General features: G+C 42.5%; 1 protein-coding gene and 1 long non-coding RNA gene across 2 annotated transcripts in view; one reads left to right on the plus strand and one right to left on the minus strand.

The window, feature by feature from the left end:
- The window catches only part of klf8 (Kruppel-like factor 8), a 61,871-nt gene that overhangs the window by 19,994 nt on the left and 27,156 nt on the right, over positions 1-14,721 (plus strand). The window contains exon 2 of the mRNA XM_044041581.1: positions 10,121-10,495. Coding sequence (XP_043897516.1) covers positions 10,121-10,495 — 375 coding nt within the window. The remainder of the gene's footprint in view (positions 1-10,120; positions 10,496-14,721) is intronic.
- Positions 7,603-10,144, minus strand: LOC122779360. Its single transcript, XR_006361561.1, has 2 exons — positions 10,091-10,144; positions 7,603-8,127 (listed from the first exon to the last, which is right to left on the minus strand). It is a non-coding gene; the product is annotated as an uncharacterized LOC122779360 (long non-coding RNA).

The following is a 14,721-nucleotide window of genomic DNA, read 5'->3' on the forward strand; positions in this document are numbered from 1 at the left end:
AGTAAAAAGTAAAGTCTGTCAAGGTTGGTGTAAATATTGAGGACATAAATGCAGATTGATGAGATTTAACAAACACAATCTTCATCAGCAACATAGAAAAAGGATTAAAACAAACAAACAAACAAACAAACAAACCCCAAACAACTGAACTGAAGAGTGGCAGCAAATACACAAACAAACACAAAGAACCCACACAGACGCTGGGAACCACAGAGACTAAATACACCAGGGAGGCTCATCAGACACAGGTGATACAAACGGGACACAGGTGAATCACGTTAGGGCGGGGCTGGCAATAAGCAGGGAAGACAGGACACAGGAAGTCAGACTGAACAAGGTACACGCACGACAGGAAGAAGTATTAAATAAACCTGGAAACAAAGAAAACCAGAAGACTAAGAAGAAGAAGAGAATAAACATAAAAAAAACCCACCTGGATAATCCAGGGGTCGTGACCTTTCTATGTTAGGGGCACAATCATCATCATCGTCATTGCATTTATTACGTATCAAGATTGGATTAGTGAAACTCTCTGTATGTGGGCATAGAACCGTCATCTCTTTTGTCGTCTTTCCCCACTTTCGTCCTCCCGCCACGGGCTTCCTGTTCCTTTCAGGATTGATTTTAAGATTTTATTGCTTGTTTTAAAGGATTTAAATGGGTTCTGATGCAATGGCATCAGCCAGGCCATTGGAAAACAAAGCTGACACTGACATCACAAAGTTGACGATATCGTAAGGCTGCAGGTCTGGAATGTTTCCATACTCATGAAAAGCACCAGGGGGCAGTATAAGGATCAGCTACAGTCAGTCTCGATCAGCATGGATTTAAAGTGCACAGTGAACTTTGAAAGCTTGAAATCGGCACTGGTGCCATTTAATTCTCAGAAGGTTTTCCTGCCAACATGGAGGCAAAAACAGGTAATTTAGTATTTTTTAGGGGAGTCAGCTAACCCCAGTGAGTGAAACGACCTCATATAGTGGCTTTTACTTGGCAGGGCGGTGTTATTACATGGGTAATATTTGTTGTACGAGGTGAAATGTTGCGTAGTGGAGCTCCTTGTGTGCGTGTGTTTGTCAGGATCTCTCACTCAGGTGACAGACAGGGCTTAAATTTAATTTTCCAGCTGCTTCACCAGCTTCCATGTTTGGTTTGGTAGAGCCTCGCCCTGTGATCAGCAGAAAAACACACACCCTCCTGACCTGCACCTGAACTCCTCCTGTCTCTTCCTGGAGGCTTTCCCCTCAGGTGTGTTTGCCGTGCGCGCGGCAACCTTTGCCTGTGGAGTACAGTTTCCAACGCAAATGAAGTGATGTTATTCGACAGAACTGTTTCCAGTGGCTTCAGTCGAGCCTTTGTTTCAGTTCATCTTCAGATACAGACGTTGGTTTTGAGCCAAATTTTCAGTATTCGTCAAATTTCCTGTCACTTTGTGCCAGTTTCTAGACTATCCACCAAAAAATATACAAAAACACTGAAAGATATTTACGTAGGATTTCAGGTTGACTCATTACGTGTCGAGTTTCTATGGCCGATCTTTAGAATCATCAATCGAATGGCCAAAAAATTACCAAATAACAGTTTCATAATAGCAAATGTGAAGCTGCAACAGTATTTTGAGAAGTGATTCGTCAGTTTGAGCTTCTTAAATGGGAGTATTTTCTGGTTTCTTTTCTCAATACGACAAAGAAATCATTGAAATTTTTGATTTTGTTTCGAATTTTGGGAAACGCTGATTATCATTTTCCAACATTTTCTGACATTTAGGGACCAAACAACTAATGATGTCATGTTGAGGCGGCTACGTTAACCCTTTAAAATTAAAACTTTCACTTAAATTGTGATTGGTGTTGGAATAATCCAGGTTAGAAGAATTATCCTGCTATATTTAATCAGGTTTGGGACTAATGTCAGGTGGTCGACTTAACTTTCCGAGTTGGAAATATGACTTGTTGATCTCCTGTCTTTAGTCTAATCTGTCCAACTAAATCAGAATAAAACCCTCAGAATCACAAAGAGACAGACGAGGAAGCTCATCTCTGTCCCTTTCCTTTACATTGCCACAAAATCCATAAAGACTTGTAAACCGCCCACGATAACTGGACGTGAAACTTTGACTGCGTTTGCATTCAGCGCTCTGGCAAATGACGGTTTTCATATTTGAATGGTATCAGGGGTGAGGACGTAAAACGGCGCCATGAACTGAGGATGAACCCGGCGCAGTGAGAGCGTGCGGAGGCAGCTGAGAAACTCTGCTTTGCTCCTGAGTTTGTTTGTTGTCTCACTTCTGAGGAAAGGCCTCTGTGTCTCTCTCTCTTTGTTAGGACCTTTTCTGCCATAAACCAGGACCAGTATAGTCCTCGTGGAGACCACAACCTGGTCCTACTGAGGCTGAAACTTGTGTCTGAGGGAATGACGGCTAACATTTGAATTGGTTAACTGGTTATGGTTATGGTTAAGGTTGGGATAAGTGAATGCCTTATGTCTATTTGTCTCCTCACAAAGAATGCTAAACTTTGAGTACTATTTATTCAGGTTTCAGATCCAGTTTTAGGGTTAGGTTTAGGGTAAGGGTTAAGGTTAGGCACAGTTGTGATGGTTAAGGTTCGGGGAAGGGGGTTAGGGAATGCAGTATGTCAATAATGTGTCCTCACTAAGACATAAAAACAAGTTTGTGTGTGTGTGTCAATGGGTGTGGACATAAGCACTCGTGAAACGTGCACGTCTACATGTATGTGTGTGTGTGTGAACACAGAGTGTGGTTGACACTGGGGCAATCCCCCACCCCCCACTCACAACACACACATACACATAGGGCTGGGGGCTTTGGGGAGAGGCAGTGAAGCAGTGACAGCGAGGAGAGCGAGCATTGACCCAGATAGTCTCTCTGTCCCACCCTCGCGCTCTCTCATGCACACTGTAAAAAATAACCTCACCAAGTCTTTTCAATTCGGCCAATAATGGATTTAAACTGTTTTTTCTTTTGTTTTTTTTGAGGAGAATCCGTCACAAACTGGTTCTGGATTTGACAAATGCAGGATAAACCAGTTGGAGTCACATGACAGCGTCACACTGGAGTTTTTTTGTGTGTGTGTGACCTTCATTTTTTTGAGTGTTTTCTTTGCATATAAGGTAAAAACATGTGGGAGGCTCAGGCTGTCAGTCCTGTCAGAGCTCATCATCAGGTCGTGACAGGACGGGAACACTGCTGCTCCGAGTCCCAGACCAAGACATGGAGACAAACTCACCACCACACCCAACCAGAAACCTGAACCCAGAACAGTAACACCGAACCAAGAACACTAACCCAGAACATCAAACCAGAAAACAGAACCCAGAACAGTAACACAGAACTAAGAACACTAACCCTTAAACTAGAAACTAAATTACCAAACCAGAAACCAGAACACTAACCCAGAACACCAAATCAGAAGACTAACCTTAAACCCAGAATATGAACCAAGAAATCAGAACCCGAAACCAGATCACCAACCCAGAACACTAACCCACAACAGAAACCAGGACATTGACCCTGAACGCCAACCCAAATAGATAATCAAACCAGAACCGAGAACACCAACCCAGAATCCAGAACATCAACCAGAGTCCAGAACATCAACTCAGAAACCAGAATGTCAATCTAGAAATGAGAACACCAACCTAGGACATATACCCAAAAGACAAACCTAGAAACGAGAACACTAACCCAAAAACCATAAGACTTACCCTGAACCCAGAACACCAACCAAAAAACCAAAAGACCAAACTCAGAATCCTGAACACCACTCTACAACCCAGAAGACCAACCCAGACTACCAATCCAGTAGACTAACCCAAAATCCAGAAGACCAATCCAGAGGACAAACCCAGAATCCAGAACGCCATCCCAAATACCAGAAGAACAACCCACAGCTATTTTGTATTCAAACTCCAGCATATATTTGATTGACATAATAAATCCAAAAGTTTCTGGTGAAATGAACCCCCCAGTGGCCATTCTGGAGAATACATATTTCAGACACTTTAGCATTGGCTTCACTTTACATGCTGGAAACACTTATTATTTGATAAATCAATTCCCCCCGCTAGTGTTTGTGTACCAGGACAAGTACAGTTGTCTAGTTGGACGACATTTAACCACATATGTGTGCGTTTACACAGATGTTATATGCAATGGGAAGCTGTTTTTAGAGACGTCTCACTCTTAAACAGAATGTGGGATTTACATCTGGTTTGCTGTTTTTGTTTGTTTGTTTGTTTACAAAACAGATTTGATGTTTCCTCGACTCAGTGGTGACATCGTTTTCAGGGGATACAGTTCTGAGGTTCTGTCTCTGTGTGTCCGTCCTCGTCCCTCGCAACCCCCACCCACCCTGACTTCCTGTGGCAGGATCACAGGCTGACAGGGTCACACCCACCCCACCCTATTTTATTCTTGGAACTCCTCAGTGGGACCCCCTCCTCCTCTGAGATACACACACACACACACATATACTTGTCACTTCTCATTTACACCCACAGAACATGCACACGTACACACTCACACAGACTATCACTACTCATTAGTACACACACGCAAACTTGTTTTTATGTCTTAGTGAGGACACATCATTGACATAAGGCATTCCCTAGTGTCTAACCCTAACAACCTAGAACCAGATCCAATAAACCCTTTAGAGATGTGAGGGCCACAGTTTCTGGTCCTCACAAATCAACAAATACAAGAACACTGTTTTTATATCTTAGCGAGGACACGTAATAGACATAAGGCATTTCCTAGCCCCCTTTCCTTAACCATCACAACTAAGTGCTTAACCCAAAAGTTGTTGTCCACCACAAGATCAAAATGTCCTCTCAAAGATTGGTTTGCAGGTTTTTTTCATGATGTGAGGACCAGCCCAAATGTCCTCATCCCATGTGTTTTACACAGTTTTTGGTCCTCACAAAGCTCCAACTTCAAGAACACATATTTCCTGGGACGGGTCAAGGGTAGGGTTGCCTCTGAGCAAGGCACCATTGCTCCCCAGGTGCAGAAAGTAAAAATAACTAAAAAAATTCATGGCAATTCAAACCTTAGCCCTAAACTTAACCACTCCCTCAGAAGTGAGGTTCTGCCTCATTAGGACCAGGCTTTGGTCTCCAATGTCCTGAAGAGGTAACAAATACAAGCGCGCACACACACACTCCTGACCTCGTCACTGTACTTTCCCTCGTCTGCAGCAGATGCGGCTCATGTAGGATTTGTGAAAAGATTCCCAGTGTTTGCTTCTCTCTCCTCTGTGCGGTGGAATGGGTGTGGTCTATAAGCTGCAGCACAACTCCAGAAAAGTCCAGACAACTTGAGTTTTCAGATGTTCCGTGTGTCTCTCTCTCTGTGTGTCTGTGTGTGTTTTGTTTTTCCTCCTCTGTGATTTACTGCTCACACGGCACTGTCTGCGCTGTCCTGCAGCGCTCAACTCCACCCAGCTGGAGCTCCAGATCAGGTTAAAACAAACATGGCGAGAAAAAAATAAAAGATTTATTTGCAAATCCTGTTCGATCGAGGTCTGAGTCTGGCGCGCGCGGTCCGGATACCAAGCCCGGATTATTCCAAACAGATTCATCAACTCACAGCGGTCGTAGTTTCCTACCTCTATTATCAGGACGCTTCCTCCTGCCCTCTCCTCTTTTCTGCTTTTATGCATTACTCCCACTAATGGTCAATATTCTGTGTCCTTGTATGGGGTATATGCACACAGTCAGGGTTTCACTGGAGGCATGAGCTCAGGGAAAACAAGGCTGCCAACAGCGACGGTTTGAAAACCCAGTTTTTGGCCACTTAACAAGAGACTCACCTCATAAAATACACGCCAGTTCAAGTCTACACTGCCTTCAGAATATGTTTCCTGCTTTATCTCACTGTCAGGCAGCTTTTTCCAACTGGAAACTTCAGTTTTTGTTGCTCACTACGCTCCACACCAAAGTCCAGAGAGAAAACCAGCGATTTTACGTCACAGCTTGCAAGAGTTGACGAGCCGCTGCTGTTTCCGTCATTAATTAAGCATGTTATGTCATGACTTCAGGGCTTTGAATCCTTCCTTTTTGATTTACCTCAGTGAAACAAACTCACCAAATATGGCAGCAGTAGACCAGGAACTCCCACGTTTCCTATGAACTAAAAATGCTAGTTTTCTCTATGGACTTTTGTGCAGGAGAGTAAGTGGTTTACAAATGAGAGTTTAATGTTGAAAGGACCGTAACTACGCAACGGTTTGTGCTATGGGAAAAATTGAAACAGTTTCCGAAAGCTGAGAAGTTACACGCCAAAACCAATTTGTGGTTATTATGGTTATTTCACTCGCGCTGTTTCAGGAAGCCGCGTCTTTGTCACCGTAGAGGAGAGAGTTGGAAAAACTACCTGCACATAGTTTTTGGACATTGAGACAAAAACTGTTCACATTTCAAATTGAATACGCAAAATCTACAGAGTTTTTTTGTTTGGTTTTCTTCATTTTAAATTGTTAATACACTACTTTAACATGCAGCAAATTGTAAATAACTGCCAGATATTGAAAAAAACAAACAGGCAAAAGCACTTAACTCACAGGACATTTTCTGGCCGTTTTATGGTTAAAATAAGAAAAAAAAGGTGTTAAAGGGTTAAGAGGGCTTGAATTTTGAGGCTAAAATCAACTTTCTATGTTTTCATTGATCGTATGTCCACACTTTTTAAAAAACATGAACTTTTTTATTATTATTACATTTCACTGCGGAGCCACTGGTGGAGTTTTGCCCTTCAGCTGCGCCGTCGGCCGCCTTTAGCTCCCGCTCCAACAGACAATAACAAATCCTCCCTCCTCGAGATCGTCTGACACCAAACCGTCGGAAAAGTAAATAGAGCCGTGGTTTTTAATAACTGAGAGGAAAGTGATTTGCATCGAGTCTGCTGGAAAGACACCAATTCTGATTTTAACATTTTGAGGGGGAAAAAGGAAGAACATTTTTCACAAAGTTGACATAAAAATGTAGCAGGAATGTGATGTTCAGAGGAGAGAGAGAAAAAAACCACTGTCTGCAAATTCAGATTTCCTTCACGCTGCATTGACTGAATTGAATGGACGGGTTTCGGCAGGTGAGAAGGGGTCAGTCACAAAATAGTTACCAATGACGTTCTAATTGACACCATTTCCTGTTTCTTTCACACCTACTGTTGTCATCTTACTCACTCTGGAGAAGCACAAACTCGACCACAAGTGAAGAATCAGGGACCTTTACAGACGACGACTCAGGGTGGATTGGATGCAGGTCCATGTTTGGCTCTGATGTGGAGGAAACAGAAGTTGTCCTGCAACACATGAGCAACTTCTCTTCTCTCTCTGCTCCTTCAGTAGTTCTTGATGCAGCGCCGCCTCAGGCGAGGAGGGGAATACATTATTCAAAAGTTTCAGGTTTTTTGCACTAAAGCGTGAAAACAGCGGAATGTTGCAACCCCCAATTGTCTTTTACCTAAAACCATAAAATAAGAGTCAATAAAATGATAAAATACACATGAACACAAAATCACTCACCTCGACCAACTCCTGCTGCATTTCTCCAGCATGTGAACAGAAAACAAGAACATTGTTTGACTTCATGTCTGAAAGTAGTTTTATTTTCACTTCCTCTGGTGGTTTTTCTTCCTGGACGTCGGTGCAAATGTCGTGGGAAGCAATGAATCTCTATTTCGTTGCTGTTGGGAAAGACTGCGCACGTCACATGGTCTCTTTGACCTTTGATCCTGGAAGAGAAGCCATTTTAAAGTGCGTCTTATTTTGAAATGTTTACAGTAATGTCGGTTGCTGGTGCACAGTGCGTGCGGGTTGCCAGATTGGGGGGGGAAGGTGTGGCACCGAGCTGCCTTCACCTTTGTTTGGACTCACAGAGGGGGGCTCTGTCCTCGCACAATGGGGCTGGGAATCCAGTGTGTGTGTGTGTGTGTGTGTGTCTGTGGGAGGGGCCGGTGCTTGCAGCCACACCCAGGCTGATTGGCTGAGGCCCCACCTCGCTGTGGAATCCACTGGTCACATGTCAGCCTCCCCGGAGAGAAACACTAGGTCACACTGAGAGAGAACAAAGCCGACTCGTCTGCGTCACTGATGATGTCATTTCCTGTGAGGCTCAAGAAAATCAGATCAAAAGGCTGAAAAACAGTTAACTTCTCCAGTTAATTTAACAGAAAAATGTCTATTTACTCAGAGAAACTTTGCTTTCTTGTTGCTCATATTGTGTTTTCATAATCTTAAAATGTCTATGAGTGGTATTTGAATTTAGTGTAACAAAAAAAGTGTTCTAATTTGAACCTAAGACAAACGTGTGTTTCACCACGTAAATGTTCTTCAGTGTGGGGTAAGTTCAACCACACAACAACATTTCGTTTTAAAACCATACACACGCACACACACAAACACACATGCTAAAAAACCAGGTCTAATGTCGACAGCGACCACATTCACATCAGCAACAGCTGAGCTCAGCAGGGAGTGCAGTACAAAAACAGACAAAATAAAAGAGGCTGGAAGGGAAGTTGTTCTTTTTGTACGACTTCCACTTTGTGCAAATGAGCGTGGCTCAAATCGTGGCTCGCAACCTCAACAGCGAGGAGGCGACGGAAAAAGCAGTTACGGAACGGAATTAAAACAAAATAACCCAACAACCTCTTCCTCTTAAACACGCGTGTAATCGGCATCTTTAGAATGAAGACACAGGAAGTGTCAGATTCAGATCTTCATCATTTCCTCTCCTTTCAAAGTAAAAGTAGTCATATTTATTTGAGATAACAGTTGTTTACTGTCCAAAATTGATTTAACTTTACATATTAAAAGTTATCAAGAAACAACATAAATTGTAAATGAATTTATGTGTTTGGTTGGGAAACAAATGCAACGTTTATTTCTTATTATTGATCATTAATGTTTTGAGTATTTTCTTATTCCTTTGAAGATTTTTTTGTTATTTCATTTTATTTGAAAAACCAGAAAACTTGTCAAATCAGTTAATTATTATTATATAACCAATAATATGCTAATAATTATATTGACATTATTCTTGTATGACTTCACGTGTGTCAATATTGTTTTAAAATACTGGTAAATTATGACATTTTTTAACAGAATTTTCATTGTTTCAGGTCAAAGGTCGGGTAGTTGAACTCCAACTCAGTTGAATAAGTTTCAAAATAATAAGCTTTTCCCAAACTGTTAAAGATGTAACTGAAGAACTAAGAAGATTATCGATCTGTTTGTTCCTGTAACTGTTTTTTTTGGGGGGGGTAAATGTTGAGGTCAAATAATGTGTGTGTGTGTGTGTGTGTGTGATAAGATTCAGGCATCGATAACTTCTTCCTCCGTCTGTGGTCGAACTTGTGAGTTTGTCAGAAAATGGCAGATCATTTATTTCATTAATTTTAGCGCGAGAAAAGGAAGTGGAGAGAAAATGGAGACAGAGAAGAAGAGAAGGTGTGTGTGTGTGTGTGTCGTCCCTCTGCCATGGCACTCCCCACCTCTCTCTCTCGCTCTCGCTACATGAATGTGTGTGTGTGTGTGTCGTTCGCTCGGCTTCCAGAAAAGGGTGTGTCCGCCTGCCTGCCTCTGAAAGAGAGGGAGGGGTCAGTTCACAGCTACTCCTCCCTGCTCTCGCTCTCTCTCTCTGTTATTTCTCTTTTGCTCTCATTCCCTCAGTAGCAGCCTCAGGATTTAGGCCTTTGTCTCTCGTCCTCTCTCTCTCTCTGTCTCTCTGTCTTTTTTTTAAAAAGTGTGTTTTCCGACACACTCTCTCCTCCTCCTCCCCCTCCTGGTAGATTTTTAAAGAGAAGAGGGGGTGGGGTTTTCTTTCAGAGCAGAGGTAACGTGTCTCATCTCTAAACTCTTGTCATTTCCTGTCTCACTTCCTCTCTTACCTTTCTTCCTCCTCTGCTTTCCCTTCTTCATCTCTAAATTCTTCTTTTTTTTTGCCTTGGAAGTTTTGCCTCTTGTTCCTCCAAAGCCATTTCACCCCACCCCCCCTCCCTCATTTCCCCCTCAACTACCCCCTCTTATCACCTCCTCCCTCCTCTCTTCTCCTCCAGGCCTCTCACCTTCTCTCTTCTTCTTCTCTTCCTCTTCAGTGCCAGTTGAGTCCTAAGCAGAAGAAGAATGCCGTCGGTGCCCAGAAGAAGCAGAGGAGCCCAGCCAGGCAGAGCAGCGCCCTGACCCGAAAACAACAACAACAACAAACGTTGTCACCTGAGGTCCAGGAGGAGAAGGAGGAGCCGGTGACCAGGTCTCGGCCACCACCACGGGAGGAGCAGCAGGAGGAAACGCGCGAGGAAGAGCAGCAGCAGCAGCAGCAGCAAAGAGAGGAAGTGGCAACGAGGTCCGCGAAGAAGAGGAAGAAGAAAGGACGGGAGGAGGAAGAGCAGAAGGTGAAGGAGGAGAAGGAGGTGGACGCAGTCATGCCGTCTGTGCAGATCAAACCAGAGCCGGAGGAGATGGAGTGCACGGTGAGGACGCAGGGGGCGGGGCTTTGGCTGATTGATTGATTGATTGATTAGAGGGAGGAGAGAGCAGGAGCAGTGATGGACAGATGGATGGGTGGTGGACAGGAAGACAGGTGGTTTTAGGTGTTGTTTACGCAGGATTAGCGGTGATTGAAATGATAATCCACCTGGAAGCCAAACTTTTATTCCGGTTACATCAGAACTGGGAGTTAAAGTGACGTCATGGATTCAAACGTGTCCTGAGCTAACCACTGTTAGCCTGGTATTTTAGTATAGTTTGGGTTTTTTGCGCACACAAACATCGAGCTGTTGATGTGACACAAGTGGCAGCCATCTTGGAATACTTGCTCTGAACACGAACACCCTCCTCTAAAATTCCGAGTTCTGGCGACAAATGGAACAGATTATAAGTTGGAAAGACAAACGTGGGTGCAAACATATCTTGGGCTAGCTCAAAAACAACGTAGCAAATGCGGGTTAAAAATGAACCAGTACTATATTGATTTCCAACTACAAATGGAACAGATGATCTAACCTCCAAGGTGACTGCATTCCAGTTGAGAAGTCTGGAAAAAAAAACATGGATATAAACATATCTTAGGCTAGCTGCTAGCTATTTTAAGCGATAACGAAGCTCGACATTTTTTCTTTTGCACACAAAAACAAAACATTAAACAGTGCTACACATACGACTGATCTAATGTGAAAACAAACATGTTAGAAGTGCAATGAACGGTCAAATTTGCGGTATTTGTAATGTGGCAGCCATCTTGGAATCCTGTGTAGGGGGTTGGTGAAGTCGGAAATCCGACTCGGGGGAGCGTTCCCGTTCAACAACTGGGAAAATCCAACTTCTGACAACAACAATCAGCATCCGTTTGCATGTTAATCATTGGTATCAATACTGCTAATCTGCAACACTTTGACTTTTAACATGTATTTAAAACATTTTAAATTATATGTGCATAAGGAGAGAAAGCTGTTACTTTTGGGGGAAATTACTTCTTCTCTTTGAACCAGACTCGGCTCGTCGTCTCATATTTGGAGGAATTCTTTCCTCTTGATGTCACCGGGACACAGAAAATGATAATTAGATGCAGATTTTGTCATGAATGAGAGCAGGAGAGAGGGACGTGGACGCTTGATTGAAGTGGACTGTGTGTGTGTGTGGATACATGGGGGGGCGGAGCTCCGAGTGAATGGCGGATGAATCGCTGTTCGATGTGAGGACAGACAGAGTGAAGGATGATGATGAGTGGAGTGTGAGGGAGGAGACGAGGATGAACTGAATGTGATTAGACGCAGAGGTGATGTTTGAAGACGAGGTGGATCCTGATCTCTGCTTTCACTACATTTTTCTCTCTTATTATTATTATTTGTCCTCTTCCACAACTTCTACCTCATTTTCTTCTCTTTTCATTTCTTTTTTCATCCTTTCTTCTATTTCTTCTTCTTCTACCTCCATTTTATTTCTGCTTCCTATTCCCTTTCACTTTCACTTTACCCCCATCTTCAACTGATTTCTTTCCATCTTTTACCTCATTTTCGACGACGACATTTTCCTCTTCTTCCGCTTTTGCTACCTCCTCTACTTCAACCTCATCTTCGACTTGACTCTATTTTTTTTATCTTGTTTTCTTCTTCTCCCTCTACTACGTTTTCCCAGTCTTCTCCCATTTTTACCTCATTTTCTCCCCTTGATCCTCATCTTCTAAATTATTTTGACTTAATTTTTCCCCCGTCTTCTTCACCTTCTTCTTCTCTCTCCATTACTTCTACGTCACCTTCTATTTATTACTGAATTTTCTCAATCTTCTTCTCAACCTTCTAAAAATGACGTAAATTGGTCAAAACACCTCATTTAAGTTCACCGAAACTAAAGCTACCAGGTTATTTGACGACAACTTTGCCCACGTTAGCTTCAAAGAACTTAACTCATTTAGGTTTTGACCAATTTCAGTAATTCTTCAGACTTTTGTTAGCCATTTTCTTCTGCGTAATTTGACGATGTCAGGAAGCAGAAATGGATTCTGGGTGTTGTCTTCATGTTGTCTCGCTTCGTTCTTCTGTGGGTTTGTGCTTCATGGAGCAAACGGAAAAATACACTAAATACAGCGAGTATGAACTGATTATTACGTTTCTAATCCTCACATGTTTCACAGGAGGTTTGTTCTGGACCACAGACGTGGTAAAGAGGATGACGTGGATTAAAAAGCAAACAAAAATGAATTCAAATACACATTTCTATGGATTTTAAGAGGTTTTGGAAACATTTTTATCTCCTCTAAGAACAATATACAACATTATCTTGATGCAGAAGAGTTCATACGTGTGCGTGTGTGTGACCTGAGTGAGGTGTTGATGAAGCTGAATTGAAATGAGTGTGAATGTGAATGTGAAGTGAAGCAGCTCCAGACGAGCGGGAAAATAAAAACAAGAATCTCGTGTGAATCTGCCTGGATATATAAAGATAGCAGGATATTTTTAAAACCGTGCTGACTCTCGTCTGTCAGCGTGACACCGGGGAAGTGACGCGGCCGTAAGACTCACTGTTACGTGTCCAAGCGTGTTGTTGTCATTTGCGTCAATGCTGCGGCGTTGAGCTTTTGTTTGTATTTTTTTTCATCCTGATTGACTTTCAAGGAGCGGAGCGGAGTGGGACGAGCTCCATGAAGCACATAGCGGCGAGGTCAGAGGTCACGGCAGCCTTTAAAAGCGGCCCTGACAGCAGGCAGCGTGAATCACTGTGAGGAGAAACGCTTTCCTGCGAAACCAAACTCCTTGTTGGGTTTCACATCGTCCGAATTCCCCCCCGGCAGTTTTATCTCCCGGTGTCAAAGTATTTTGACTGTTTCCTCGTAAATTACATTAAATTAAAACGTAAGAAGCTGTGTTGTGATTTACAGAGCGGAGGTTCTGTGTTCTTTAACTCTGACTTTTATTTTCATTCAGTTCCACTGTATATAGGCGAGTGTGTCTAAGTGGACTAGTGCTTCTTGATGTTGTTTTTTCGTCTTATTGTGTTGATTCATTTTGTATCGCGTGTTCTTTTTTAAAAAGCAAGAGTAGCGATAATTGTTCGGAAGTCACAAATTAGACTGGTTTTCTTTTAGGTTTGTTCATAAAAACGAGCCATGGGAACTTTGAACTGGGACACATTTCCAAATTTCACATATCCACATATTTTAAAGAGCACTTTTTGCTCAGGTGTGTTTATATAGTTAAAAAAAAACCCAGTTATTTCATGATTGCCGCTCTATATTCTACATTCTTATAGCCTCTGTGTATGTATATATATGTTTTAACATAGTAATAGAAAAACAGCAGCCTCAAATCTTATTTAATTTTGGTGACTTTTCGGAAAAATATTTCACAAATTAAAAGATTTTTATGTCTTGAGATGTCTAAAATCTATTGAAATACATGGAGAAGTGATACACACAGAAGAGTTCAGTCGCTCACCCTGTTATTATTGGAGGAGGAGGAGGACTGTATGGAATCAAGGGTGTGAGCAGTAATGATAAGGTAAAGCCTGTCAGAGTCACAGGCACCGTATAGAAACCATTAACTCGGCCTCCACACTGAAGGGAAAGGGTGTTGTCGAGCTGGGTGGGTGGAGGATGGGTGAGGTATGAAGCCGGAGGAAGTGCGTGGCGAGGAGAGAGAGAGGGAGAGAGAGGAGATTGCAGGGAGAGAAATGGAAAAGGCTTAGGTGTTTCGCTGAGACGCGGTGACAGAATGCAGATGGACGGTGGAGAGATATGTGGGAAGGTGGAGAGGGTGTGGATGTTCAGATAAGGCCAGGCTGCACTTCAGGATTATGACTGCCGTCCATTTCTGTCCTCCTCTGTGTGGCCTTCAGTGGCCGCATTTCCAGCTTTGCTTTTCAATTTTATATTCCCAAAAAACAGTTGATGTGTGCGTTAACAGTTTGAGAGATTACATATTTGAAATGATGTAAATAACAGCAAATATGGTACTTCAGGGCATTTAGGCTGCTTTTTTTTTCCCCCATGACTATGTTAATATGTACATACAGAGGCTATAGGAATGTGCAGTATGGAGTGTTTTATATCCTCTTTTCAGCCAAAACTATAGGCATTCTGATTAAATTATATATTTTTAATTTTCACCGATTATATAAACACATTCGGGCAAAAAGTACTTTAAAATTGGACTTCACTCCTTTTTATGAACAGAAATAGAATAAAAACTGTCTATTTTTGTGA

Source organism: Solea senegalensis, linkage group LG13 (assembly GCF_019176455.1).
Source record: "Solea senegalensis isolate Sse05_10M linkage group LG13, IFAPA_SoseM_1, whole genome shotgun sequence".
NCBI lineage: Eukaryota > Metazoa > Chordata > Actinopteri > Pleuronectiformes > Soleidae > Solea > Solea senegalensis.